At 51.5% G+C, this 27,069-nt stretch overlaps 1 protein-coding gene across 1 annotated transcript; it reads left to right on the top strand.

Moving 5' to 3' along the window:
• Positions 1-379: 379 nt before the first annotated feature.
• On the top strand, positions 380-25,129 carry LOC119976772 (zinc-binding protein A33-like). Its single transcript, XM_038817534.1, has 6 exons — positions 380-812; positions 9,779-9,874; positions 13,477-13,710; positions 16,880-16,902; positions 20,848-20,963; positions 24,339-25,129. The coding sequence occupies exons 1-6, from the start codon at positions 381-383 to the stop codon at positions 24,884-24,886; spliced, it is 1,449 nt and encodes a 482-aa protein (XP_038673462.1). The 5' UTR covers position 380; the 3' UTR covers positions 24,887-25,129.
• The last annotated feature ends 1,940 nt before the right edge of the window (positions 25,130-27,069 follow it).

Raw genomic sequence — 27,069 nt, 5'->3', positions numbered from 1 at the left:
CCACCGGTAAAGCTGGGCTTCACGGCTGCTAGCCCCCCCCACCCCCCCCCCCCCCACCCCCGCCACTGGGCGCCGCTGCAGTGCAGCATTTGCCCGTTTTTTTCTGGCCTAAAACGCCATTGTTCCCTCGCCAGCATCAGAACTGCAAATCGGACAATGCAGCCCTCTGTCCGTCACCACACCATCAAAATGATGAAATACCAATGCTGCCTTTCAATGGTTTCTCCATGATGTGATTTACAATTCTGCATCAGGAAGGCCTGTCAGGTCGTCTGAGTGAGGCATTGCCCTTTTAATGAAAAGCAGGAACAGAAACTGAAATGGTTCCCTCGGAGTGAATGTGTGCTGGCTGCTCGGTAAACAGGAAGTCAGTCAGTTGGATGAACATTTTCAGAGCAATGGAAGCAGGGGGGAAGATCTCCTGGCTGGAGGATGAGCTCTCCTGCCCGATATGCCAGGATATCTTCAGGGACCCTGTTTCCCCACCGTGCCAGCACAACTTCTGCTGCGCCTGTCTGATGAGCTACTGGAAAAAGAAGGGGAACTCTGAGTGCCCTGTTTGCAGAGGGACCTACTCCAGCAACGATTTGAAATGGAACCGTACGCTGGCCAACATTGTGGAGTCATTCCTCAAGGAGTTTCCAAAGGAACAGGAGGCGGAGGGGGCAGCTAGCGTCTGCGTCCAACACCGGGAGGTACTGAAACTCTACTGCCAGGACGATCAGCAGGTGATCTGTGTTGTCTGTCTGCACTCCAGGAAGCACGAAAACCATACATGCCACCCCCTGGAAGAAGCAGCGAAAGAATCCAAGGTATGGGGCGAATAGGGTTGAGTGAAGGTGAGGGCTGTAAAGAGCACTGAGCAGAGACACATCCCCAGCACAGAGTGCAGAATCAGCAGTAACAAAACCAGTGCAATGGGGGTTGCTGAAAAGCAACTTGACTGCTTTGTAAGATTGAAACTGCAAACAGAACCAAGTTCCAGCATGTCAAAGTGTAACAATATACTATTTCCCAGAGGACTATTGCACGGATATTCGATAGAATTTATAGTATAGAAACAGCCCATTCAGCCTATCTCGCCTGTTTGGATGTTTATGCTTAAATTTACGTCTCCTTGAATAGGTTTGTTCCACCTGAGGAGTGAAAGATATAGGGGGGATGTCAGAGGTCGGTTCTTTACCCAGAGAGTAGTGGGGGCATGGAATGCACTGCCTGTGGAAGTAGTTGAGTCAGAAACATTAGGGACCTTCAAGCGGCTATTGGATAGGTACATGGATTACGGTAGAATGATGGGGTGCAGATTAATTTGTTCTTAACTTGGGACAAAGGTTCGGCACAACATCGTGGGCCGAAGGGCCTGTTCTGTTCTGTATTTTTTCTGTCCTATGCTGCACCTGTGCTGCTTGCCCCCACTGCTCGCTGAACAGACAGTTCCACAGATTGACGGCGAGATCCCACCCAGGTCTCCGTATTAATTCCGAGTCACATTGGCCGGGATGTTCCTGCCCCGCCAACCAACAGACTTTTGGCTACTCTCCAAACAACCTGGATCCACCCACGGCAGTTCCTGTCTCTCCAGGTTAACACTGCTGCCTCACAGTGCCAGGGACCCCGGTTAACCCTGCTGCCTCACAGTGCCAGGGACCCGGGTTAACACTGCTGCCTCACAGTGCCAGGGACCCGGGTTAACACTGCTGTCTCACAGTGCCAGGGACCCGGGTTAACACTGCTGCCTCACATCGCCAGGGACCCGGGTTAACACTGCTGTCTCACAGAGCCAGGGACCCGGGTTAACACTGCTGCCTCACAGTGCCAGGGACCCGGGTTAACACTGCTGTCTCACAGTGCCAGGGACCCGGGTTAACACTGCTGTCTCACTGTGACAGGGACCCGGGTTAACACTGCTGTCTCACAGTGCCAGGGACCCGGGTTAACACTGCTGTCTCACAGTCCCAGGGACCCGGGTTAACACTGCTGTCTCACAGTGCCAGGGACCCGGGTTAACACTGCTGTCTCACAGTGCCAGGGACCCGGGTTAACACTGCTGTCTCACAGTGCCAGGGACCCGGGTTGACACTGCTGTCTCACAGTGCCAGGGACCCGGGTTAACACTGCTGTCTCACAGTTCCAGAGACCCGGGTTAACACTGCTGTCTCACAGTGCCAGGGACCCGGGTTAGCACTGCTGCCTCACATCGCCAGGGACCGGGGTTAGCACTGCTGTCTCACAGTGCCAGGGACCCGGGTTAGCACTGCTGCCTCACAGTGCCAGGGACCTGGGTTAACACTGCTGCCTCACAGTGCCAGGGACCCGGGTTAACACTGCTGCCTCACAGTGCCAGGGACCCGGGTTAGCACTGCTGTCTCACTGTGCCAGGGACCCGGGTTAGCACTGCTGTCTCACAGTGCCAGGGACCCGGGTTAGCACTGCTGCCTCACAGTGCCAGGGACCCGGGTTAGCACTGCTATCTCACAGTGCCAGGGACCTGGGTTAACACTGCTGCCTCACAGTGCCAGGGACCTGGGTTAACACTGCTGTCTCACAGTGCCAGGGACCAGGGTTAACACTGCTGTCTCACAGCACCAGGGACCCGGGTTAACACTGCTGTCTCACAGTGACAGGGACCCGGGTTAACACTGCTGCCTCACAGTGCCAGGGACCTGGGTTAGCACTGCTGTCTCACTGTGCCAGGGACCCGGGTTAGCACTGCTGTCTCACAGTCCCAGGGACCCGGGTTGACACTGCTGTCTCACAGTGCCAGGGACCCGGGTTAACACTGCTGTCTCACAGTGCCAGGGACTCGGGTTAACACTGCTGTCTCACAGTGCCAGGGACCCGGGCTGACACTGCTGTCTCACTGTGCCAGGGACCCGGGTTAGCACTGCTGTCTCACAGTCCCAGGGACCCGGGTTGACACTGCTGTCTCACAGTGCCAGGGACCCGGGTTAACACTGTTGTCTCACAGTGCCAGGGACCCGGGTTAACACTGCTGCCTCACAGTGCCAGGGACCCAGGCTAACACTGCTGTCTCACAGTGCCAGGGACCCAGGCTAACACTGCTGTCTCACAGTGCCAGGGACCCGGGGTTAACACTGCTGCCTCACAGTGCCAGGGACCCAGGCTAACACTGCTGCCTCACAGTGCCAGGGACCTGGGTTAACACTGCTGCCTCACAGTGCCAGGACCCGGGTTCACACTGCTGCCTCACAGTGCCAGGGACCCGGGTTCACACTGCTGCCTCACAGTGCCAGGGACCCGGGTTAACACTGCTGTCTCACAGTGCCAGGGACCCGGTTTAGCACTGCTGTCTCACTGTGCCAGGGACCCGGGTTAGCACTGCTGTCTCACAGTGCCAGGGACCCGGGTTAACACTGCTGTCTCACAGTGCCAGGGACCCGGGTTAACACTGCTGTCTCACGGTCCCAGAGACCCGGGTTAACACTGCTGCACCACAGTGCCAGGGACCCGGGTTTTACATAGAATTTACAGTGCAGAAGGAGGCCATTCGGCCCATCGAGTCTGCACCGGCTCTTGGAAGAGCACCCTACCCCCTATCCAAGGTCAACACCTCCACCCTATCCCCATTACTCAGTAACCCCACCCAACACTAAGGGCAATTTTGGATACAATCATGGCCAATCCACCTAACCCGCACATCTTTGGACTGTGGGAGGAAACCGGAGCACCCGGAGGAAACCCACGCACAAACGGGCAGGATGTGCAGACTCCGCACAGACAGTGACCCAAGCCGGAATCGAACCTGGGACCCTGGAGGTGTGAAGCGATTGTGCTATCCACAATGCTACCGTGCTGCCCCAGCACTGCTGTCTCACAGTGCCAGGGCCCCGAGTTAATACTGCTGTCTCACAGTGCCAGGGATCTGGGTTAACACTGCTGTCTCACAGTGCCAGGGACCCGGGTTAACACTGCTGTCTCACAGTGCCAGGGACCCGGGTTAGCACTGCTGTCTCACAGTGCCAGGGACCCGGGTTAGTACTGCTGTCTCACAGCGCCAGAGACCCGGGTTAACACTGCTGTCTCACAGCACCAGGGACCCGGGTTAACACTGCTGTCTCACAGTGCCAGGGACCCGGGTTAACACTGCTGCCTCACAGTGCCAGGGACCCGGGTTAACAGTGCTGCCTCACAGTGCCAGGGACCCGGGTTAACACTGCTGCCTCACAGTGCCAGAGGCCCGGGTTAACAGTGCTGCCTCACAGTGCCAGGGACCCCGGTTAACCCTGCTGCCTCACAGTGCCAGAGACCCGGGTTAACAGTGCTGCCTCACAGTGCCAGGGACACGGGTTAACACTGCTGTCTCACAGTGCCAGGGTCCCGGGTTAACACTGCTGCCTCATAGTGCCAGGGATCCGGGTTAACACTGCTGTCTCACAATGCCAGGGAGCCGGGTTAACATTGCTGTCCCACTGTGCCGGGACCCGGGTTAACACTGCTGTCTCACAGTGCCAGGGACCCGGGTTAACACTGCTGTCTCACAGTGCCAGGGACCCGGGTTAACACTGCTGTCTCACAGCACCAGGGACCCGGGTTAACACTGCTGTCTCACAGTGCCAGGGACCTGGGTTAACACTGCTGTCTCACAGTGCCGACCGGGTTAACACTGCTGTCTCACAGTGCCAGGGACCCGGGTTAACACTGCTGTCTCAGAGTGCCAGGGACCCGGGTTAACACTGCTGCCTCACAGTGCCAGGGACCCGGGTTAACACTGCTGTTTCACAGTGCCAGGGACCCGGGTTAACACTGCTGTCTCACAGTGCCAGGGACCCGGGTTAACACTGCTGTCTCACAGTGCCAGGGAGCCGGGTTAACATTGCTGTCTCACTGTGCCAGGGACTCGGGTTAACACTGCTGTCTCACAGTGCCAGGGACCCGGTTAGCACTGCTGTCTCACAGTGCCAGGGAGCCGGGTTAACATTGCTGCCTCACTGTGCCAGGGTTCCCGGGTTAACACTGCTGCCTCACAGTGCCAGGGACCCGGGTTAACACTGCTGTCTCACAGTGCCAGGGATCCGGGTTAACACTGCTGCCTCACAGTGCCAGGGACCCGGGTTAACACTGCTGTCTCACAGTGCCAGGGATCCGGGTTAACACTGCTGCCTCACAGTGCCAGGGACCCGGGTTAACACTGCTGCCTCACAGTGCCAGAGACCCGGGTTAACACTGCTGCCTCACAGTGCCAGGGGCCCGGGTTAACACTGCTGTCTCACAGTGCCAGGGACCCGGGTTAACACTGCTGCCTCACAGTGCCAGGGTTCCCGGGTTAACACTGCTGTCTCACAGTGCCAGGGAGCCGGGTTAACACTGTTACCTCACAGTGCCAAGGTCCTGGGTTCGATTCCAGTTTCGGGTGACTGTGCGGAGTCTGCACCTTCTCCCAGTGTCTGCGTGGGATTTCTCCGGCTGCTCTGGTTTCCTCCCACAGTCCAAAGATGTGTGGGTTCTGTGGGGTGAAGTAAAAAACTCATCACTATTCTCAGATTTCCCCCTATACCAAAAACGGTCAATCAGACATTCTAAATGGTGAACAGGGATTCTCACTCCCTGACTCTGATGCAGACTTAGGTGGGTGCTAATCAGGTCAAACTAGTGCTTCAAGTTATCCCCTGGCATAACCCACATCTTCATAGAAGATTTTAGTTACTTACCACTCAGTAGCATCGATCCTGGGTCCCGCATTGCTAAGTAAGTAAAGTAGACTTTGTAATAACCACTGTTTTAGGTTAAAACTTTAAGTTATTTTTTTTTCCTTTTAAAAGATAAAATCACTGTCTTCACAGAAAAGTAAAAAGATCTTGCTTCTGGATTGTCCAGGTTGGCTGATCAGATCTTCCTGGGCCTCCCAGTCCTTCCCATGACCGGGATCACCCTGCTAGCTGAGAATGAGAGCCTGGCTGACAGCGATTCAGGGTATATATCACCCTTCTTACAGCCTTGCTGATTACATGACATTATTTTAAAGTATTGTTTTCTGCTCCTTAATGTAATACTTTTTCTGTCCATTTGTTTCGACATCGAGTTTCTGTAATGTCTAACATGACAATGCTTTAATGTTAAACTTGACCTTAGTTTGTCAGCTCACTGGCAGGGAGGCTTCTTGCTAATTATTCTGTTACATTCCAGCCTTTCAATCCCTTATCTGAATGAAATGAAAATCGGTTTTTGCTACAAGTAGGCTTCAAATGAAGTTACTGTGAAAAGCCCCTAGACGCCACATTCCGGCGCCTGTTCGGGGAGGCTGGTACGGGAATCGAACCGTGCTGCTGGCCTGCTTTCAAAGCCAGCAATTTAGCCCAGTGTGCTAAACCAGCCCCTTATCTTTTTTAAGCATTGTATTTTTTGTTGTATTCCTAAATGTTGCAAGTTATATTCTTCCCATTTTACAACTTTACAAAAAGGTGTTGACTGCTTTTAGAATAGATGCAGTTCGCTGCGGTGAATTGTGCCGCATTAAATCAACTCTTCTCTCCAGAGTTCCACTTTTAACTGGTGTCACGAAGTTTCTATCATTCACAAATAAATTTTATTTCAAATAATTCAAACTTAAGATTCTGGCAATTCCAATCAATTGTTTGCTAAACTAATTAACTTCTATTAGAGGGTAGAAAACTCATTTCCTTTATGTAACTTAAAACTTAACTTTGATAACAATGTCTGCGTTTTGAACTGAATATATCAGGTTACAGCACGAGCTGTTTGGTTATCTCGAGGCCTGTGTGATAACGGCTGTCTGCATTCTAAGGAACTTTTGTCTGCAGTTCACCCTTTGAGGGACTTCTGCTTTATCATTTTTTCGCATTTCATTACATTTACGTTCATGGGATCGTTTCCCATTTTATTTTACAGGGGTTACGGGGATAGGGCGGGCTTACGTCAGGTGCTCTCTCAGAGGGTCAGGGAGACTCGATGGGCCGAATGGCCTCCTTCTGCAGTGCAGCAATTATCTGGTTCAAACCTGCATTCCAGTAGTGCAGGAATGTGGTTCCAGATGCCTCGAGGGGAGATGAGTTTACCCCTCGTCCCCCTGCAAGGAAGTACCTGGAAACTCCTTCAGCTTCTCAATCCTCTCCGCACTGGCTTTGTCATCCACTCTCTCACCCTGTCCACCAGCCTCGATGACCCAGATACGTACAGCCCCCCCCCCCCCCCCCCCCCCCGTTACCCCTGCTCTTCCTGTAGAATTCTGCTCTTTATTTTATATTGACTGCCCATTTTCGTCCTACCCACTGCAATAAATTCCATCTGCCTCTCGTCTGCCCACTCCAAGCAATGCGGTAGCATTGTGGATAGCACAATCGCTTCACAGCTCCAGGGTCCCAGGTTCAATTCCTGGCTTGGGTCACTGTCTGTGCGGAGTCTGCACATCCTCCCCGTGTGTGCGTGGGTTTCCTCCGGGTGCTCCGGTTTCCTCCCACAGTCCAAAGATGTGCAGGTTAGGTGGATTGGCCATGATAAATTGCCCTTAGTGTCCAAAATTGCCCTTAGTGTTGGGTGGGGTTGCTGGGTTGTAGGGATGGGGTGGAGGTGTGGGCTTGGCTGGGGTGCTCTTTCCAGGAGCCGGTGCAAACTCGATGGGCCGAATGGCCTCCTTCTGCACTGTAAATTCTATAAGAATAGGTCCTTTGGAAGTTTAACACCATTGTCCGCGCGGTTCACAATGCTTCTGGGTCTTGGGTCAGATTCAGGCTTTGTGATTGTGTCATTGTTGTTCATAGAGTTCACACTGCTCCTGACCATTCTTGTTGCAATGCAATTGTAAAAGGTTTTGGTGTTGATTTTGATCTTTCTGGTCAGTTTATTTTCAAACTCCCTTTTTGTATCTCCTGCTATCTGGGTTTTGTTGCACCTTTCCCAGTTGCCTTTCTGATTGTGCTTTATTTTAATTTGATGTGTCCTCTTACCTCTTTAATTGCCCATTTTTTGAATCTGGTTCTGTGACACGTTCATTTTTTTTCCCACTTCCCACTGGTGAACAGATTAGTCCAGTTGGTAACCTCCGACCTCTCATACTGAAATCAGCCTTCCCTAAATCAAGAATCAAAGTTGCTTCATGTTGAATTTGATGATATTATGATCACTATTTGTTAAATGCTCATGACTGTTAACTAAATCTGGATTTGTATTCATTACATTAAATCCAATATGACCTTTGACTGCTGCAGAAAACTATTGAGTAGCCAGTTCTTTTTTCCCCCAATTAAGGGGCAATTTAGTGTGATCAATCCACCTGCCCGGCACATCTTTGGGTTGTGGGGTTGAGACCCACGCAGACACGGGGAGAATGTGCAAACTCCAGGGCAGTGATGCAGGGCAGAGACCTCGGCGCTGTGAGGCAGCAGTGCTAACTGCCCTTGTAGAAAACTATTCTGCACACACTCATTAAGTTGAATTAAACTCCCAATCTATATGGAAGCTGAAAGTCCACGTTGAAATTCCCATGCCTTTGCTACATGTTTGTCTCACCTCAGCATTAGTACAGTTTACTGCTCAACAGCTTCCACCAGAGGGGCCCACCCGCTACAGCAGGGGTGGGCAAACTACGGCCCGCGAGCCGCATGCGGCCCGCCAAAGATCTTTATGCGGCCCACCAAGATCAAGCCATAAAAAAAAATGGGTTACTGGTATAGGGTGGATACGTTGACTTGAGTAGGGTGATCATTGCTCGGCACAACATGTGTTTCATGTGAAGTTTCTACTTTAAAATATTAATTAATAAAAATTAATTGCTTTTTTTCCTTTAAACTGAGTTACTTTGTTTTTCAAATAAATGTGTTTCATGTAAAGTTTCTACTTTAAAATATTAATTAATAAAAATTAATTGCTTTTTTTTTCTTTAAAAACCTTTTATTTTGGCTATTTTAAATATTAATTATTTTACTTAATATACTATGCGGCCCTTTAAAATTGTGAATTTCTGAATGTGGCCCTTGCACAGAAAAGTTTGCCCACCCCTGCAGTCTTAAATCCTTTTCTGTCTCTTACCCCTCCTTATATCCTTCCTCCCCATTGAAGTGATTTCACCCTTAATCGTTAAGGTTAAAGCTTCCCCTGCACCACTTTCCTCCAGCTCTTAGATGCTGGTCTATTTAAACCCTATTTAATGCACCCACCCATCCCCTCTCCTCATCCCCTTTATAGCCAGCTCTTCGAATCTAAATCCTTGCTCATGTTTTTAATCTCCTCCTTTACAAGTGAGTGGATTTTGGCTGCAGCCACAACTTATTTTACAAGCACATGGGAAGATTAGTTTTCACGTCACAGGCTGCGTTATTTATCCGCTCTCTGGCCAACATTTCTGAATCGGCTGCACAGCGTCGCTTCATTTTTTAGTGTTGCCGCTTTATTGAACAGAAACTCACATCCAAAGTCAGCCTTTGCTTCTCAAACTATTATCCTTGCAGCACGCATCACTCACTCTATTAACCGTCTTGTTTGAACTGGAATCCAGCTGTATTGGAGTAGCAGAGAAATGGTTGGTGAAAGTGTGGTCAATATTCTCGCTAATTTCAGCAATAATACCTTGCAGCTTTTTATATCCTTTTCACATTGTGACGAGTAACCCGTGAAGCACCAAAACCTTGTTATAGTTTGCAGCTGCATCCTGTACAGATGTAAAAAAAAATAAAAGTACATGCCTAGCCCTTGTTAACCTCTGTTGAACATATCACCCTGATATGTAACCCAAATCCCCAACACTAATGTGTCATTATCATTTCTTCCACTTGTTCTGTCTTATAAAATGGAACGTTTCTTTCAGGAAGAGCTGAAGATCTTGATGAAGTCTCTGAAAGTCAAGGTGGAGAAATTCGGTGGTGTTAGAAATGAATATCAGCTAAATGTGAAGCATATTAAAGTAAGTTCCGAAAGGTTAGGATTAATTGCCGCTTGCAGTCGGTGATCGCATACCGTTTTCTACCCTTTACAGTGCGGTTATAAGTCTCGGGTAAACCTGTGTTTGCTGTTTAGCAGGGTCCAATCTTCACTCATTCACAAAGTGAATCTTCACTCTTTGCACCAACAGTCCAAATGTTACACTTGAACAGAAGAGCTGAAATCAGATCTGATCAATACGTGAACATGGATTCCGCTAAATCTTGAGTCGGATCAATGTGCATGAATTATAGCCGCCGCAAATAAATGTTTTTTGAATGCAAAGCAACGGTAAATGAGCACCGTAAATAATCGGAGACACCGAATGCATGGGTTGAAAAGCACCATCGTCCTAAGGGCAGCACGGAAGCACAGTGGTTAGCACTGTTGCTTCACAGCTCCAGAGTCCCAGGTTCGATTCCCGGCTTGGGTCACTGTCTGTGCGGAGTCTGCACACTCTCCCCGTATCTGCGTGGGTTTCCTCGGTGCCCTTCTATTCCTTCTTTACCCCCTTTCGCCCTCACCCAATGCTTCATTAAAACCTGTTTAACCTCCCCGACGGTTTCACAAATCTGATCATAGAATCAGAGAATGGTTTCATACCTGTCCCATAGATTAACCACGTTCTCAGTGAATTATTGGGTGGAATTCAGTTCAGGTGACAGGGGAGCCAGTCGGACCCCCATCTCGTCCTTCTTGAGGAAGACCCACAGTGTAAATGCCAATCAGGCACTCAACTGGGCAGCGGGGGGGGGGAGGGGGGGGGGGGAGGGGGGGGGGGCCTTCCCGGAGACCAAACATTCTGGGCACAGCCGTCTTGCCCACTGAGAATTACCAAGCCAATCAAAGGCTTTTTGGACAAGCTGGGTCGGCATGGATAAGCGGGGCCGAAGGGCCTGTTTTCATGCTGTCAACATCTGTGAGCTGTGCACTGCTCAGCAGTGCCACCAGGTGGCTGATGCCAGTAAAGCACCACCCAAAGCCCAAGCTCTCTGAGGGAGCCAGGCCACAGGTGAATGATGGCGGGTAGGGGGATCCCAGAGTGGGGATTGCGGAGGGGGTGGGTCAGCAGCGAGGGCAGGGATGTGGCTCTCAGCAGGGCCCAGGCTTCCTGAGGCCAGGTCCCTCGACCAGGCACCCCCCCTCCCCTCCCCCCACACTGCCTCCCCCAGAAACCCACACAGAGCCACAATTAGTTTATCATTCTTCCAATTCTCCCTCTGAAATTCTCTCTTCATTCTTCCCCCCCTCCCTCTATTGCTGAAATGTTGTTGGGTATTATATGGCATGCCTGCTTGTCCGTTGAGTTCTTTCAATGTTTTTTTTTATTTTATAAATTTAGAGTAACCAATTCATTTTTCCAATTAAGGGGCAATTTAGCGTGGCCAATCCACCTACCCTGCATGTCTTCGGGTTGTGGGGGTGAGACCCACGCAGACATGGGGAGAATGTGCAAACCCCACACGGAGTGACCCAGAGCCGGGATCGGACCTGCGACCTCAGCGCCGTGAGGCACCAGTGCTAACCACTGCGTCACCGTGCTGCCCTTTTTGAAATGTTTTTGAGTGTATTTGCACTGTAGCTGATGTCAGTAGCTAACAATTCCCGGGCCCCACCATGCCGTAGTTATACTGTCGCCTGCGTGCTCTGCCTCTGTAAGCTCCTCTAGCCCCGTTAGCTTTCCTAAACCCTCCGAGCGTCCAACTCCAGCTTCTTGGGCGCCCCATCGCCGCCATCAGCGGCCCAGGCCCCAGATGTGGGATTCACCAACTTGCACTCCAACCGGGATGATTTTTGCTGCTGTTCAAATGCACCGTCCTCCTGTGTCTAATGTCAGGGTCTGACCCGGATAGGGGGGGCTCACATTATTCATGATGTCAGGATGGCCCAAAGCAGTCTGCAGCCAATGAAATACTTGTGAAGTGTGGCCACTGTTGTTGGAAATGAGGCAGATAATTCCTGCAGAGCAAGATCCCACGGTGAGATGGAAAGCCGGATTATCTGTTGCAAAGATGTTGGCTGAAGCACAATTATCTGTTGCGCTGGTCCGATAGTGACCACAGGGGACTGAGAGGGTACCCAGGCCTTTTATTTAATATCTTATCTAGAGGACGGCACTTCTGACAGCGCAGCACCAATTCAGTCCTGCCGTGCGAGGGTCAGTGCAGATTTTATGCTGAAATCTCTGGCGTGGGACTGGAACCTACTGATGCACAATCAATGGACAGGAAACGTAGGTGAAGTCCGAAACTAAACGCTTTAATCAGCAAGAAGTGAGCCCGGCAGCAGACATACAGAAGTGGCCTGGCTGCTGGGGAACACGGGTTCTTATACCCTGCCTTGTAGGCGGAGCTACCTTCCTCTTGGCCAATAGGAATACAGAGAACACGATACTTGGGCCAATGGGCAGCGAGCCCTCTGCACCAATGGCAGCTCACACTCCCAGGTGCCGTAATACCCCTAGTCAGGGGCTGGTTTAGCTCACTGGGCTAAATCGCTGGCTTTGAAATGCAGACCAAGCAGGCCAGCAGCACGGTTCAATTCCCGTACCGGCCTCCCCGAACAGGCGCCAGAATGTGGCGACTAGGGGCTTTTCACAGTAACTTCATTGAAGCCTACTCGTGACAATAAGCGATTTTCATTTCATTTCATACTGCCACACCTACAAACTGTGAACCCAAAGGTGAGAGTATAACGGACTGATCACTACTGAGGTGCAGCAAATGGAGTCTCTCTGCACCTCACTTTGGAGTTAGTCCCACTTTTAAACCCGATGAGCATAGGTTTAGAATACGGGTAGCACGGTAGCACAGTGGTTAGCACAGTCGCTTCACAGCTCCAGGGTCCCAGGTTCGATTCCCGGCTGGGTCACTGTCTGTGCGGAGTCTGCATGTTCTCCCCGTGTGTGCGTGGGTTTCCTCCGGGTGCTCCGGTTTCCTCCCACAGTCCAAAGATGTGCAGGTTAGCTGGATTGGCCGTGATAAATTGCCCTCGGGGTCCAAAAAAGGTTAGGTGTGGTTTCGGGAATAGGGTGGAGGTGCGGGCTTGGGTAGGGTGCTCTTTCCAAGGGCCGGTGCAGACTCGATGGGTGGAATGGCCTCCTTCAGCACTGTAAATTCTATGATTCTATGACATTAAGGAGAATGGACAGTGGCCAGCACAATGCATCATTCTATTCCTTCTCAGGATGGACAGACTGTCCGTCTGTACCCCGTGTTCCCCTGCCACTCCGCCCTGCACCACCCTCTACCCACAGCATTCAGACTGGGCTTGTTTGGATTTGAGAATTGAAAGACTAGTTATTGTTGAGTGTGTCCCTTGGCGATGTTCGATGTCTGACTCATGCGACCAGCTGTGACTGACCCAGACCCAGGCACCAGCAATTTGCCACTGATAACTCTCACACGAATATAGCGCTCCCTCAAATGTAACATCCTGTAATTGCAATCACTCCCTAACTATAAGACTCATTCCATCTGCCCCAACGTCTGAAACATCTGACCCTGGGGCAGGCATTCGGGCCGAGGATGTGAGGAGTGGCTAACTGTAAACTCTGTTGACTGAAATCGATTTTGTCTCTAACAGAGCCAGGCTTTGAGAGCTGAGAAACAAATCAAGCAGGAATTCCAAAAGCTTCATTGTTTTCTTCACAATGAGGAGAAGACGCTGATGAATAATCTCCGAAAGGAGGAGGAACGTCACCTTCTGTTAATGCGGCAGAAAATGAAGGAAGTGTCGGAGGAAATGGCCTCTCTAAACGCGACCATTCAGTCCATCGAGAACCAGCTCGCCCAACAGGACTCCGCACGCTTCTTACTGGTGAGTGAGGACAGGTACTGGAGATGGGGAATAAAGTTCAATACCTCCCTGGGCTGGTTGGTTGTGACAGTGGGGCAGATATTGGAATGGGGTACAAAATCTCAGGATAAGGGGCGGACTGTTTAAGGCTGAGATGAGGAGGGTCGAATGGGATATCCTGTCCCGTATGTTGCTATATTCCACAGAGTGGGTGCCATCTTTCTGACACATATGGATAGAATAGAATAGAATAGAACAGTACAGCACAGAACAGGCCCTTCGGCCCTCGATGTTGTGCCGAGCAATGATCACCCTACTTAAACCCACGTAACCCGTATACCCGTAACCCAACAATCCCCCCATTAACCTTACACTATGGGCAATTTAGCATGGCCAATCCACCTAACCCGCACATCTTTGGACTGTGGGAGGAAACCGGAGCACCCGGAGGAAACCCACGCACACACGGGGAGGACGTGCAGACTCCACACAGACAGTGACCCAGCCGGGAATCGAACCTGGGACCCTGGAGCTGTGAAGCATTGATGCTAACCACCATGCTACCGTGAGGCCCCATGGATGGTACCTGTGGACAATACCTGAGCCGGCTGATCACTGTGTTATATGGATGGTACCTGTGGACAGTACCTGAGCCGGCTGATCACTGTGTTATAGTGATAGTCTGGTGTTTACATTCACTCACCCTTGCACGGAGTTTGGGGTGATTGGGAGGTCATTGGTGGTTATACAATGCCCTCCAGTGAGAGGGAGGGCTTGGCAGAAAAGACTGCGCCTCGTCTGTGGAGGAAGTAATCTCACCAAATGTCAATGGGAATCAGGGAGAAATCTCTCCGCTGGTTGGAGCCATACCCGGCACAAAGGGAGATGGTTGTGGTGGTTGGAGGTCAATCATCTCAGCTCCAGGACATCACTGTAGGAATTCCTCAGGGTCGTGTCCTAGGCCCAACCATCTTCAGCTGCTTCATCAATGACCTGCCTTCCATCAGAAGGTCAGAAGTGGGGATGTTTGCGGCTGACTGCACAATGTTCAGCACCATTCACGACTCCTCAGATAATGAAGCAGTCCCTGTCCAAATGCAGCAAGACCTGGACAATATCCAGGCTTGGGGCTGACAAGTGGCAAGTTACATTCGTGCCACACAAGTGCCAGGCAATGACCATCTCCTACAAGAGAGGATCTAACCACCGCCCCTTGACATTCAATGGCATTACCATCGCTGAATCCCCCACAATCAACATCCTGGGAGCTACCATTGATCGGAAACTGAACTGGGCCCAGCCACATTAATACTGTGGCTACCAGGGCAGGTCAAAGGCTAGGAATCCTACGCCAAGTAACTCACGTCCTGACCCCTCCATAGCCTGTTCACCATCTACAAGGCACAGGTCAGGAGTGTGATGGAATACTCTCCACTTGCCTGGATGAGTGCAGCTCCAACAACACTCAAGAAGCTTAACATGATCCAGGACAAAGCAGCCCCGCTTGATTGCTCCCCCTTCAACAAATATTCAAACCCTCCACCACCGGCAAACAGTGGCAGCTGTGTACATCATCGACAAGAGGCACTGCAGTAACTCACCAACATTCCTTCGGCAGCAAATCCACGACCATTGCCATCTAGAAGGACAAGAGCAGCAGATACCTGGGAACCCCACCACCTGGAGGTTCCCCTCCCAGTCACTCATCATCCTGACTGGGAAATATATCGCCGTTCCTTCATTTTCGCTGGATCAAAATCCTAGAACTCCCTCCCTAACAGCACAGTGGGTGTACCTACACCTCAGGGAGTCCATCAGTTCAAGGCGGCAACTGACCATCACCTTCTCGAGGGGAAATTAGGGATGGGAAATAAATGCTGCCCCAGCCAGCGAAGCCCACATCTGGTAAAAATGAATTTTAAAAACCTGGCAAATCATCATCATTCATTCCATCATAGAAGCACAGAATTTACAGTGCAGAAGGAGGCCATTCGGCCCATCGAGTCTGCACCGGCTCTTGGAAAGAGCGCCCTACTTAAGCCCACGCCTCCACCCTATCCCCTAACCCAGTAACCACATCTAACCTTTTCGGACACTAAGGACAATTTATCATGGCCAATCCACCTAACCTTTGGGCTGTGGGAGGAAACCGGAGCACCCGGAGGAAACCCACACAGACACGGGGAGAACGTGCAGACTCCACACAGACAGTGACCCAAGCCGGGAATCGAACCTGGGACCCCGGAGCTGTGAGGCAGCTGTGTAACCACTGTGCTACCGTGCTGTCTCATCTCCAGAAATCTTACCCTAAAATTGTTTTTAAAATTCTCTAACCTAAATCATGGATCAAAGAGTCTGAAATACTCATTGCAACATTGCCAGCTACAAAACTCAACCTGGATCAACAGTTATTTCACAGGTAACATTTCAGACCACAGTTATCATTGTCTCTTGTGGAGTTATGTTTAATCAGATGCATCCAATATTAATTCTTATAATTTCTAATCGTACCCTTGCTCTTCGGTTTCCGTATTTGCATTTCCATTCAGCTATTGGTTGAGTTGAATATCATTGACAGCTCAGCCAATGTATTAGCGAGGGGACAGAGGAGATTTATACCCATGTTGCCAGCACTGGAATATTGCAGCAGTGAGGAGAGATTGGACAGCCTGGGGTTGTTCTCAATGGAACAGAGGCTGAGGGAGATTTGATGGAGTTGCAGATAAATGTGAGTGGGCTGGATAGAGTATCTGGGAAGGGCCCACTTCCCTAAGCAGAGGCGCCAGTGATGAGGGGGCACAGATTAAAATGGATTGGTCGAAAGATCAGAGGGAAATGAAGAAAATATTCTTTCACCCAGAGGGTTAAGGAGGGAGCTGGACCTCCCTATTTGAAGAGGGTGGCAGAGTTGGAGACCCTCAACTCCATTTAAGAGGGTTCTGGATATCAACCTCAAGGGGCAGTAACCTGCAAAGCCCCGGACAGAACGCTGCAAAGTGGGATGAGGCCGGGAGCGCTCGATTTCTGGCCGGGATAGGCACAATGGTCCACGTCACCTCTTCCTCTGCAGTAAACTTACTAATGACAGTGTATTGGTCAATCAACCATTTTACAGAGATCCTTCATGCTCGGTATTGGATGAACATTCTGCGTCCAGTTGGTCAAAATTATTCTCTCTCTTTTCTTTCAGAATCTTCCAGCAACGAGACAAAGGTATGCACAGCACCTGATCATCCGTCGCTCTCTCTGGACATTCCTGACCTTCCTATTTGTCTTCTTCCCTTTCCCACTCCCTGTTATTTAGTGAGGGGTCATGCAGGTGAACACCACACCCCGACCCTTTGGCTCGAGGTTAAGTGAGGCCAGCTGACCACCTTGTCTGAATTCCCGTCAAGTGCTCCAGGTGGGTAACACCAGACATGGAGATTTGGACAGTATAACCTTGGCGATGCCTTTCAGAGGGGCCCTTATTGTGCAATGGTGGTATTTCCATCGAGGCCGTGGGTTCAATTCCACCTCCAACTTTCCTGCATAACCCAGGCTGACACTCCACTGCAGTAACGAGGGAGCGCCGCACCTTCAGGGGTACCATTGGGGAGGGGGTGGCACAGTGGTATTGTCACCGGTCTCGTAATCCAGAGATCCAGGGTAATGATCTGGGTACACGGGTTCGAATCCCACAATGGCAGGTGATGGAATTTAAACTCAATAAAATATCTGGAATTAAAAGTCTAATGATGACCATAAAACTATTGTTGATTCTGGTAAAACCCATCTGGTTCACTAATGTCCTTTAGGGAAGGAAATCTGCCGTCCTTACTCGGTCTGGCCTACATGTGACCCATAGCAATGTGGTTGACTCTTAACCCCTCCTCAAGGGCAATTAGGGGCGGGCAATAAATACTGGAACAGCCTGGGATGGCCAAGTCCCACGAACGAATAAGAATCTTCCATATGAGATGTTAAAACTGAGGATGTGTCTGTCCTCTGAGGTAGACAGGACAGATCCCTAAGCAGCCAAGAACAGGATGTCCTTTCCGGTGTCCTGACCCTGTTCACTGGCCGTTATCTCCTCCTTATTTCTGCAAAAAGAAGCCTTGAAATTGCAAAGCATCTTTTATCGCCACAGTACACCCCAAAGTAAGTTACAGCTAATGAAGTATTTTAGGTGCGTCACTCCTGTTGTGTTGTAAGGTGTGCACAAACCATACAGCTGCAGTTCTGACAACTAGTGAGTGTTCACTGAGAGTCCTTCTGTGGCCACACCAGCCTTCAGGACATTGGGGTGTTCTCGGTGAGTGCGTCGGTGGGCTGGAAACTGAATAACTGTGCTGATGTTCAACCGGTACCCACCTGCACAAATACTTAAAGATAGCAAGATAGATAAAGTTAAAAGGGTGGTTCAAAAAAATATGAGTTACTTGAGTTTGTAATTGGAGGAATTGAAGCAGAGATGATGCAGGAACAATTATAAATTACTGGTTAAGAACATAAGAACTAGGAGCAGGAGTCGGCCATCTGGCCCCTCGAGCCTGCTCCGCCATTCAATGAGATCATGGCTGATCTTTTGTGGACTCAGCTCCACTTTCCGGCCCGAACACCATAACCCTTAATCCCTTTATTCTTCAAAAAACTATCTATCTTTATCTTAAAAACATTTAATGAAGGAGCCTCAATTGCTTCACTGGGCAAGGAATTCCATAGATTCACAACCCTTTGGGTGAAGAAGTTCCTCCTAAACTCAGCCCTAAATCTACTTCCCCTTATTTTGAGGCTATGTCCCCTAGTTCTGCTTTCACCCGCCGGTGGAAACAACCTGCCCGCATCTATCCTATCTATTCCCTTCATAATTTTATATGTTTCTATAAGATTCCCCCCCCCGCATCCTTCTAAATTCCACTGAGTACCGTCCCAAACGAGTACAGTTAAACGTCAGTGTTGTTTACAATCCTACGTGTCGCCCCCAGGTCTGGAGGAGGTTAGGCAGGATGTCACCAGGGAGGAGGGACTGCAGGTATTTGGAGGGATTACAAAGTTGGAACTGTTCTTTGTTGAATAGAGAAGGTTCAGAGGTGGCATTGTAAAGGTTTTCAATATTAGGAGAGTTTTTAATAAAGAAAGAAAGTGAGTCACAACCTCAAAGATTTTAATTCATTGGAAAAAGGTGCAGAGGGAGAGATGGGGAGAAATAATAGTCAGGAGCTGGGAGCGGGATTCCCTGAACCTGAGGCTGGGAGCGGGATTCCCTGATCGTGAGGCTGGGAGCGGGATTCCCTGATCCTGAGGCTGGGAGCGGGATTCCCTGATCCTGAGGCTGGGAGCGGGATTCTCTGAGGCTGGGAGCGGGATTCCCTGACCCTGAGGCTGGGAGCGGGATTCCCTGACCCTGAGGCTGGGAGCGGGATTCCCTGATCATGAGGCTGGGAGCGGGATTCCCTGAGGCTGGGAGCGGGATTCCCTGACCCTGAGGCTGGGAGCGGGATTCCCTGACCCTGAGGCTGGGAGCGGGATTCCCTGATCGTGAGGCTGGGAGCGGGATTCCCTGATCCTGAGGCTGGGAGCGGGATTCCCTGAGGCTGGGAGCAGGATTCCCTGAGGCTGGGAGTGGGATTCCCTGACCCTGAGGCTGGGAGCGGGATTCCCTGATCGTGAGGCTGGGAGCGGGATTCCCTGATCCTGAGGCTGGGAGCGGGATTCCCTGAGGCTGGGAGCGGGATTCCCTGAGGCTGGGAGTGGGATTCCCTGACCCTGAGGCTGGGAGCAGGATTCCCTGACCCTGAGGCTGGGAGCGGGATTCCCTGACCCTGAGGCTGGGAGCGGGATTCCCTGACCCTGAGGCTGGAAGCGGGATTCCCTGATCGTGAGGCGGGGAGCGGGATTCCCTGATCGTGAGGCTGGGAGCGGGATTCCCTGACCCTGAGGCTGGGAGCGGGATTCCCTGACCCTGAGGCTGGAAGCGGGATTCCCTGATCGTGAGGCTGGGAGCGGGATTCCCTGATCCTGAGGCTGGGATCGGGGTTCCCTGACCCTGAGGCTGGAAGCGGGATTCCCTGACCCTGAGGCTGGAAGCGGGATTCCCTGATCGTGAGGCTGGGAGCGGGATTCCCTGACCCTGAGGCTGGGAGCGGGAGACCCTGAGCCTGAGTTTCTCGACGGTGTTAACACGGCTTCAGGATCAGCCATTCCGGCCCCTACAGGGGGCCAGCACGGCACTGGAGCAGCCCACCCCGCTCCAGCTGCTGATCCTGGTGTGAACTGGGCACCGTGGGGTCCGCGCAGGCACAGTGGCACCAGCGCCAACGTGTGCATGCCCCGACACAACATGGCGCAGGGCTACAGGGGCCGGCACGGGAGAAAGGAGGCCCCCAGCCAGAGAGGCCGGCCCGCCGATCGGTGGGCCCCGATCGCGGGCCAGACCACATCGGAGGCCCCCCCTCCCTCCCCCCGGGTCGGACACCCCTTCCCCCCCCCCACAGGCCAATTGTCCGCTCTGTGGAGAATCACGTCCCTGAGTCGGGGCGATTCGCGGCGGTCCCGGAGATTCCCCGGCCCGACTCCGGGATGAGAGAATCCCGCCCAGGATTCCTTGACCTGAAAATGTGTTGGAACATGATTCCCGAAATCATTGTGAAAGGAGAGTTGGGATGAGGATAACGGGTTAAAAAGCAAGAATGTGAGATTTAAAACTGGACTGACTATTAAAGATCCAACAGACGGACATTGGCTGGATGGGAGATTCTGTGACTACAATGTGTCTCCATTCTGGAGTACAGCAAAGGGTTTGTAAATTGTGAGGTTCTGGGGTTATGGAAATTTTTGTGTGACGACAAATCTTCTTCTCTTGCAAAGATTGTCAGCTCACACCCAGCTGGAGGATATGACAAAGGACTGAATGGGTTAGCATTAGGATCAGGGTTTGGAATGTATGAGTAATCCTTAGGTAGGGTTCAGGCTCCAGTGAAGTGAATCTTTTGCCTTTATTCCTATTCAGAAATGACCAGTTAAGGCCTCACTGAGGTTAGCTTCAGCCAGAGAGTTCCTCGCTTAACATCCAACGTTGGGCATTAAGAGAGGAATTTTCTGATATATGCATTCTTCGCCTCTCACAATCCACACTGAAGTGACGCACATTTAAATCTCCCAACATCCTCTTTACAGAGCTAACTGCACTCCTCGAGATCCAGTGATTGTCTCTGCTGTGATTAATGTGGGACGCTATGTGGGATCCTTACAGTACAAAGTCTGGAAGAAGATGCTGAACATTATCAATACAGGTGTGTGTTAGGGGAATGCAGGACATGGGAGAAGGAATAGGTCAATCGGCCCTTCGTGCCTGTCCCAACATTCAGTAACATCGGAGCTGGCCTAGTTATGGTTTCAGCTTCCTTTCCACTCAGAACCCTCAGCTCCTTTACCCATCAAACATCTCTCCAACTCTGCCTCAAATAAATTCAATGACCAGACTCCACTGCTTCCATCTTCAGCTGCTTCATCAATGACCTCCCTTCCATCAGAAGGTCAGAAGTGGGGATGTTTGCAGATGACTGCACAATGTTCAGCACCATTCGCGACTCCTCCAATAATGAAGCAGTCCCTGTCCAAATGCAGCAAGACCTGGACAATATCCAGGCTTGGGGCTGACAAGTGGCATTTGCATCACACAAGTGCCAGGCAATGACCATCTCCGACAAGAGGGGATCTAACCATCACCCCCTGACATTCAATTGCATTACCATCGCTGAATCCCCCACAATCAACACCCTGGGAGAATCCCCTCCAAGTCACTCACCACCATTGGCTTGGAAATATATCGGCCGTTCCTTTACATTCGCTGGGGCAAAATCCTGGAACTCCCTCCCTAATAGCACAGTGGGTGTACCTATACCTTCAGGACTGAAGCAGTTCAAGAAGGCAGCTCACCCCCACCTTCTGAAGGGCAACTAGGGATGGGCAATAAATGCTGGCCTGACCAGCGACACCCACACCCTGTAATTAAAGTGACTAACAACCCTCTGAGTGAAAAGATATCTCCTCATCTCTACCCTAAATAGGAAACCCCTTAAACTGTGTCCCCGCGTTCTCATCTCACCCACAAGTGAAACATCCTCTCAGAATCCAGCCTATCAAATCTTTTCAGGATCTTGTATGTTTCCACATGCTCACCTCTCATTGTTCTAAACCCCAATTGGTACAGCCCCAACCTGCTTAACCTTTCTGCCTAAGGCAATCCCTTCATCCCAGGGTCTCTCTGAACCGCTTCAAAAGCAATTATATATATCAAAACGATTCACAAACCTCCGGACGTGGTCTCACCAGGGTCCTGTACAGCTGCAGAAAAAAATTCCAAATTTGCAATAAATGCCAACATTCCATCTGCCTTCCTAGTTGGCAGCACGGTAGCACAGTGGTTAGCACTGTGGCTTCACAGCTCCAGGGTCCCAGGTTCGATTCCCGGCTTGGGTCACTGTCTGTGCGGAGTCTGCACGTTCTCCCCGAGTCTGCGTGAGTTTCCTCCGGGTTCTCCGGTTTCTTCCCACAAGTCCCGAAAGACGTGCTGTTAGGTGAATTGGGCATTCAGAATTCTCCCTCCGTGTACCTGAACAGGCGCCGGAATGTGGCGACTAGGGGCTTTTCACAGTAACTTCATTGCAGTGTTAATGTAAGCCTACTTGTGACAATGAAGATTATTAATATCACTTGCTGTACCTGCAAAGTGACATCCTGTGATTCATTTCCCAGGACCCCAGAACCTGCGTTCTGTAACCTGTCTCCGTTATAATAATTTGCTGCTTCTCTATTCTTCAAAGTGAAAAGTTCACATTTCTCCACATCATCCAGGCGCCATTCAGCGCCCCTATTGCGTCTGGCACGGAGCTGCGCGCAACGGGTGAATCACGCCCCGAATCGGGCTTCGTGTCTGGCCCATCGCTGGTCACCCGACTTGCTCTGCCTGGTGCGATCTGGATTGAACCCAGCCAGGCGCGATCCAGACCTGCATATTTCAATAAACCTAATGGCTCATTTCACCTGGCGCCCGGGACTCAATGCCCGTGCCAGGGCGCCCGGGACTCAACGCCCGTGCCAGGGAGACATCGCCAGGGTGCCGTTTAGTACTGGTCCACATATACGTGCGGGGTGGGGGTCCTGCACTCCATTGCAGATCCCCCGGGTGGTCAGGGACAGGGTAGGGAGGTACCTTGGCAATCCCCCTAACACCTTGGCACTGCCAGGCTTTCACACTGGCAGTGCCATCCCGGCTTCAACGTTACAATTCACCTCCTTGTTTTCAAATCCCTCCACATGACCTCACCCCCTCCCTATCTCAGTAATCTCCTCCAGCCCTACAACCCTCCAACATCTCTGTACCCCTCTAATTCCGGCCTCTTGGGAATCCCCAAATTTAACCACTCCCAAACCCCCCCCCCCACACACACACACACACCCCTATCCCCCCGCCCCACCCACACCCCTGTCCCCCCGCCACACACACCCACACCCCTATCCCCCCGCCCCACCCACACCCCTGTCCCCCCGCCACACACACCCACACCCCTATCCCCCCGCCCCACCCACACCCCTGTCCCCCCGCCACACACACCCACACCCCTGTCCCCCCCGCCACACACACCCACACCCCTATCCCCCCGCCCCACCCACACCCCTGTCCCCCCGCCACACACACCCACACCCCTATCCCCCCGCCCCACCCACACCCCTGTCCCCCCGCCACACACACCCACACCCCTATCCCCCTGCCCCCCGCCCCACACACACCCCTGTCCCCCTGCCCCCCGCCCCACACACACCCCTGTCCCCCCGCCCCACCCACACCCCTATCCCCCCGCCCCACCCACACCCCTGTCCCCCCGCCACACACACCCACACCCCTGTCCCCCCGCCACACACACCCACACCCCTATCCCCCCGCCCCACCCACACCCCTGTCCCCCCGCCCCACCCCCAACATCTGTACCTTTAGCTGCTGGAGACCTAAAGTCTGAAATTTCCAACCTTAACCTTTCTCTCATCTCTTAAATCTATCGTTTTGACAAAGATTGGGTGTCCGTTTGAGTCTAATTAGCTTCCTGTGATTCACCTTGAGATATTTTACTATGTTTTTGATGCTGGATGAATTCAGTTGTTATTGGGATCAATAGAAATGAAAAGAGGCTGGGTCCATCACACACACACAATCCACTTCTCGGGCTCCACTGTCCAGACTGTCAGAATCACCTCCTACACTCCAGGTGTGAGAATAGCCTTGTACACTCCAGGTGTGTGAGAATCACCTCCTACGCTCCAGGTGTGTGAGAATCACCTCCCACACTCCAGGTGTGTGAGAATCACCTCCCACACTCCAGGTGTGTGAGAATCACCTCCCACACTCCAGGTGTGTGAGAATCACCACCTACACTCCAGGTGTGTGAGAATCACCTCCCACACTCCAGGTGTGTGAGAATCACCACCTACACTCCAGGTGTGTGAGAATCACCTCCCACACTCCAGGTGTGTGAGAATCACCTCCCACACTCCAGGTGTACGCAGTACATTCAGACATACATGTGCACCTGACCTGTGCTGTACTCTTCATTTACATACATGGCACATTGGACAACTCATGTTTAACTCGCTGTTTCTCGTCTCTTCAGCCTCTGTGACCCTGGATCCAAACACGGCAGCTCCTTGGCTTTGCCTGTCCGAGGACCTGACCATGATGGGGTGCAGCCCAATCAAGCTACAGCTCCCAGACAACCCAGAGAGGTTTGACTCCTGTGTCTCCGTACTCGGATTGGAGGGATTCACTTCAGGAAGGCATCACTGGGATGTGGACGTGACGGGACAGAGCAGCTGGTGTCTAGGGGTCGCCAAGGAATCCATTCAAAGGAAAGGCATCATCAAAGTGGATCCGGAGAATGGCTTCTGGACCATCGGGCTGATGGATGGCAATGAATGTTACGCCTACACGTCCCCCTGGCGCACAGAGCTGAGTATTGCTCCCAACATCATCCGGGTTTACCTGGATTACAAATCTGGAAAGGTCTCCTTTTACAACCTTGAAAATATGGGCCTGCTCTACACCTTCACAGACGTATTCACCGAGAAACTGTATCCCTACTTCTGTCCGTATCTAGTGCCAGACACTAAAAATGTTTCAGGAATGAAAATCTGCCCTCAGAAGGTGGTTCTACAGGATTAAGATAATTGAATTAGACACAATGGAAGACAATCAACTGTCAGGATAATTTCACAAGCACTCTTTCGACAATGAAACTTCCCCCTCCAATCACACTTCGAGAGATGAGCTAACAGCATTTAATTCCTCTGTTGTTTTGCCAAAGGTTTTGATACTCACTCAGCCATTCACTTTCAATCCATTGTTTCTGTAAGGGAGGAGCACATGGCCTTATCATTATGTCCCAGTAAATTGTGGTTACTGCATTAGACTTGCCCCATCTAAAGTTCATCAATCAACTGATCACCCAGCACCACTTACTAAAGAACCGCAGCCCCACGAGACAGCCGGCTTCACTCTAATGTGCCACTCACCTGATCTACCGAGGTCCTGGTGTCTATCCACTTCACCTCGGAAACCTCCAGCAAGCACCGTTCAGTGTCGGTCCACACAAACAGGGGCCAGACTGTTGGGGCAGGCGAGGGTCTGCCTGGGGATTGGAGGCCCCCAAGGTGGTTGTCCTCTGGGCAGGGTGACACCCTGGCAGTGCCACCTGGGTGCCGCTTGCCAAGGGCACTGCCAGGCTGACATTTTTCCCGTTCTGGGTCTGGGGGAGTTGGATCCCACCCTGAGTCCCATTTTGGGTGGTTTTGGTTGGGTGATTTCCCCGGGTGTTTCTGTGCGATCCAGACCCGTGCTGACCCACCCTTTGTGGTTTTCTGGAGCTTGGGGAGTTTCTCACAGGTAAATCCCATCGCTGAGGCTGGAAATCTCCGCTACCAGCCGCCAGTATCGGGGTCCCCAATACGGGGATGAATCAGAAAATGGGGATTGGCGCTGGGTGTTGGCGGGCACCCCGTCCGAGTGCGATGCTCCAACCTTCTTGCTTGGATCGGGGTCACGGTTCACTCCCGCATACCAACGGGAGGATAGGATTTAGCAAGCCCGGCACCCTATTCTCCGGACCTCTGCAATTTTCTGGTCGTCTCGTACGGACATCACGTGGGTGGGATTACTACAGCCTGATGTGGTGGACCTCACGGTGGGCCATAGTACGTCCAAGGGTCACCCAGCTCCGCACAATACACTAGCTGCCCACCGCTCCACTACCAGATACACCCCCACAGATCCGTAAATGGGCGGACCCACCCAACAGATCCCCTTAATAGGAAGGCTTCCCCAGGCACACTGACAGATGGAACCCCCCCCCCCACAAAGACCCCTAACTAAAGGAACCCCCCACATGTCCTGCCCAGAAAAGGGACACATGTCTGGAGGCTAGAAAGCAGTCCAGACGGAGGCAGTGAAAAGCAACAGTTGTAATACTCACATGGAAGCTCTATGAGTCCATTCCTGGACGAGAACAGATGTGGCCTGTGTTTCAACCCACAGATCCATCAACTGGAAGCCATTCCTAACGTTCTCGTAGTGGGCTGTGATTGACAGCTCCCACAAAACAACTGCAACCTTGATTCATTCATCTCCCTTCATGGATGAGTGACTCTATGTGCTGACACCCCAGTGTTTACAAACATCAACCACATCAAAGAGACGTCAATGCATTTCAACCACTATATGCATTCTAATCACTCAAGCATGAAATGGTGGACCGATAGCGGGATTTCCTGAAGAATCTCTCGTATTTCTCACCTTGCATAAATTTGCATGGGAAGGGCTCCTGAATTGCTTCCTGAAATTACATCCCAATTTGCACTCCCAGGGGAAGCGTAAATTGGAAGCAATTTTTCCTCTGGCGGTAGATATCGTAGATATCATAGAATTTACAGAGCAGAAGGAGGCCATTCAGCCCATCGAGTCTGCACCGGCTCGTGGAAAGAGCACCCTACCCAAGGTTAACACCTCCACCCTATCCCCATAACCCAGTAACCCCACCCAACACTAAGGGCAATTTTGGACACTAAGGGCAATTTAGCATGGCCAATCCACCTAACCTTTTTTTTTTAAATTTAGATTACCCAATTCATTTTCCAATTAAGGGACAGTTTAGCATGGCCAATCCACCTACCCTGCACATCTTTTTGGGTTGTGGGGGTGAAACCCACGCAGACACGGGGAGAATATGCAAACTCCACACGGACAGTGACCCAGAGTCGGGATCGAACCTGGGACCTCGGCGCCGTGAGGCAACAGAGCTAACCCACTGCGCCACCGTGCTGCCCTCAATCCACCTAACCTGCACATCTTTG

This window comes from Scyliorhinus canicula, chromosome 1, assembly GCF_902713615.1.
Source record: "Scyliorhinus canicula chromosome 1, sScyCan1.1, whole genome shotgun sequence".
In the NCBI taxonomy this organism is placed as follows: Eukaryota; Metazoa; Chordata; class Chondrichthyes; order Carcharhiniformes; family Scyliorhinidae; genus Scyliorhinus; species Scyliorhinus canicula.
This window is presented reverse-complemented; position numbering and strand designations above follow the sequence as displayed.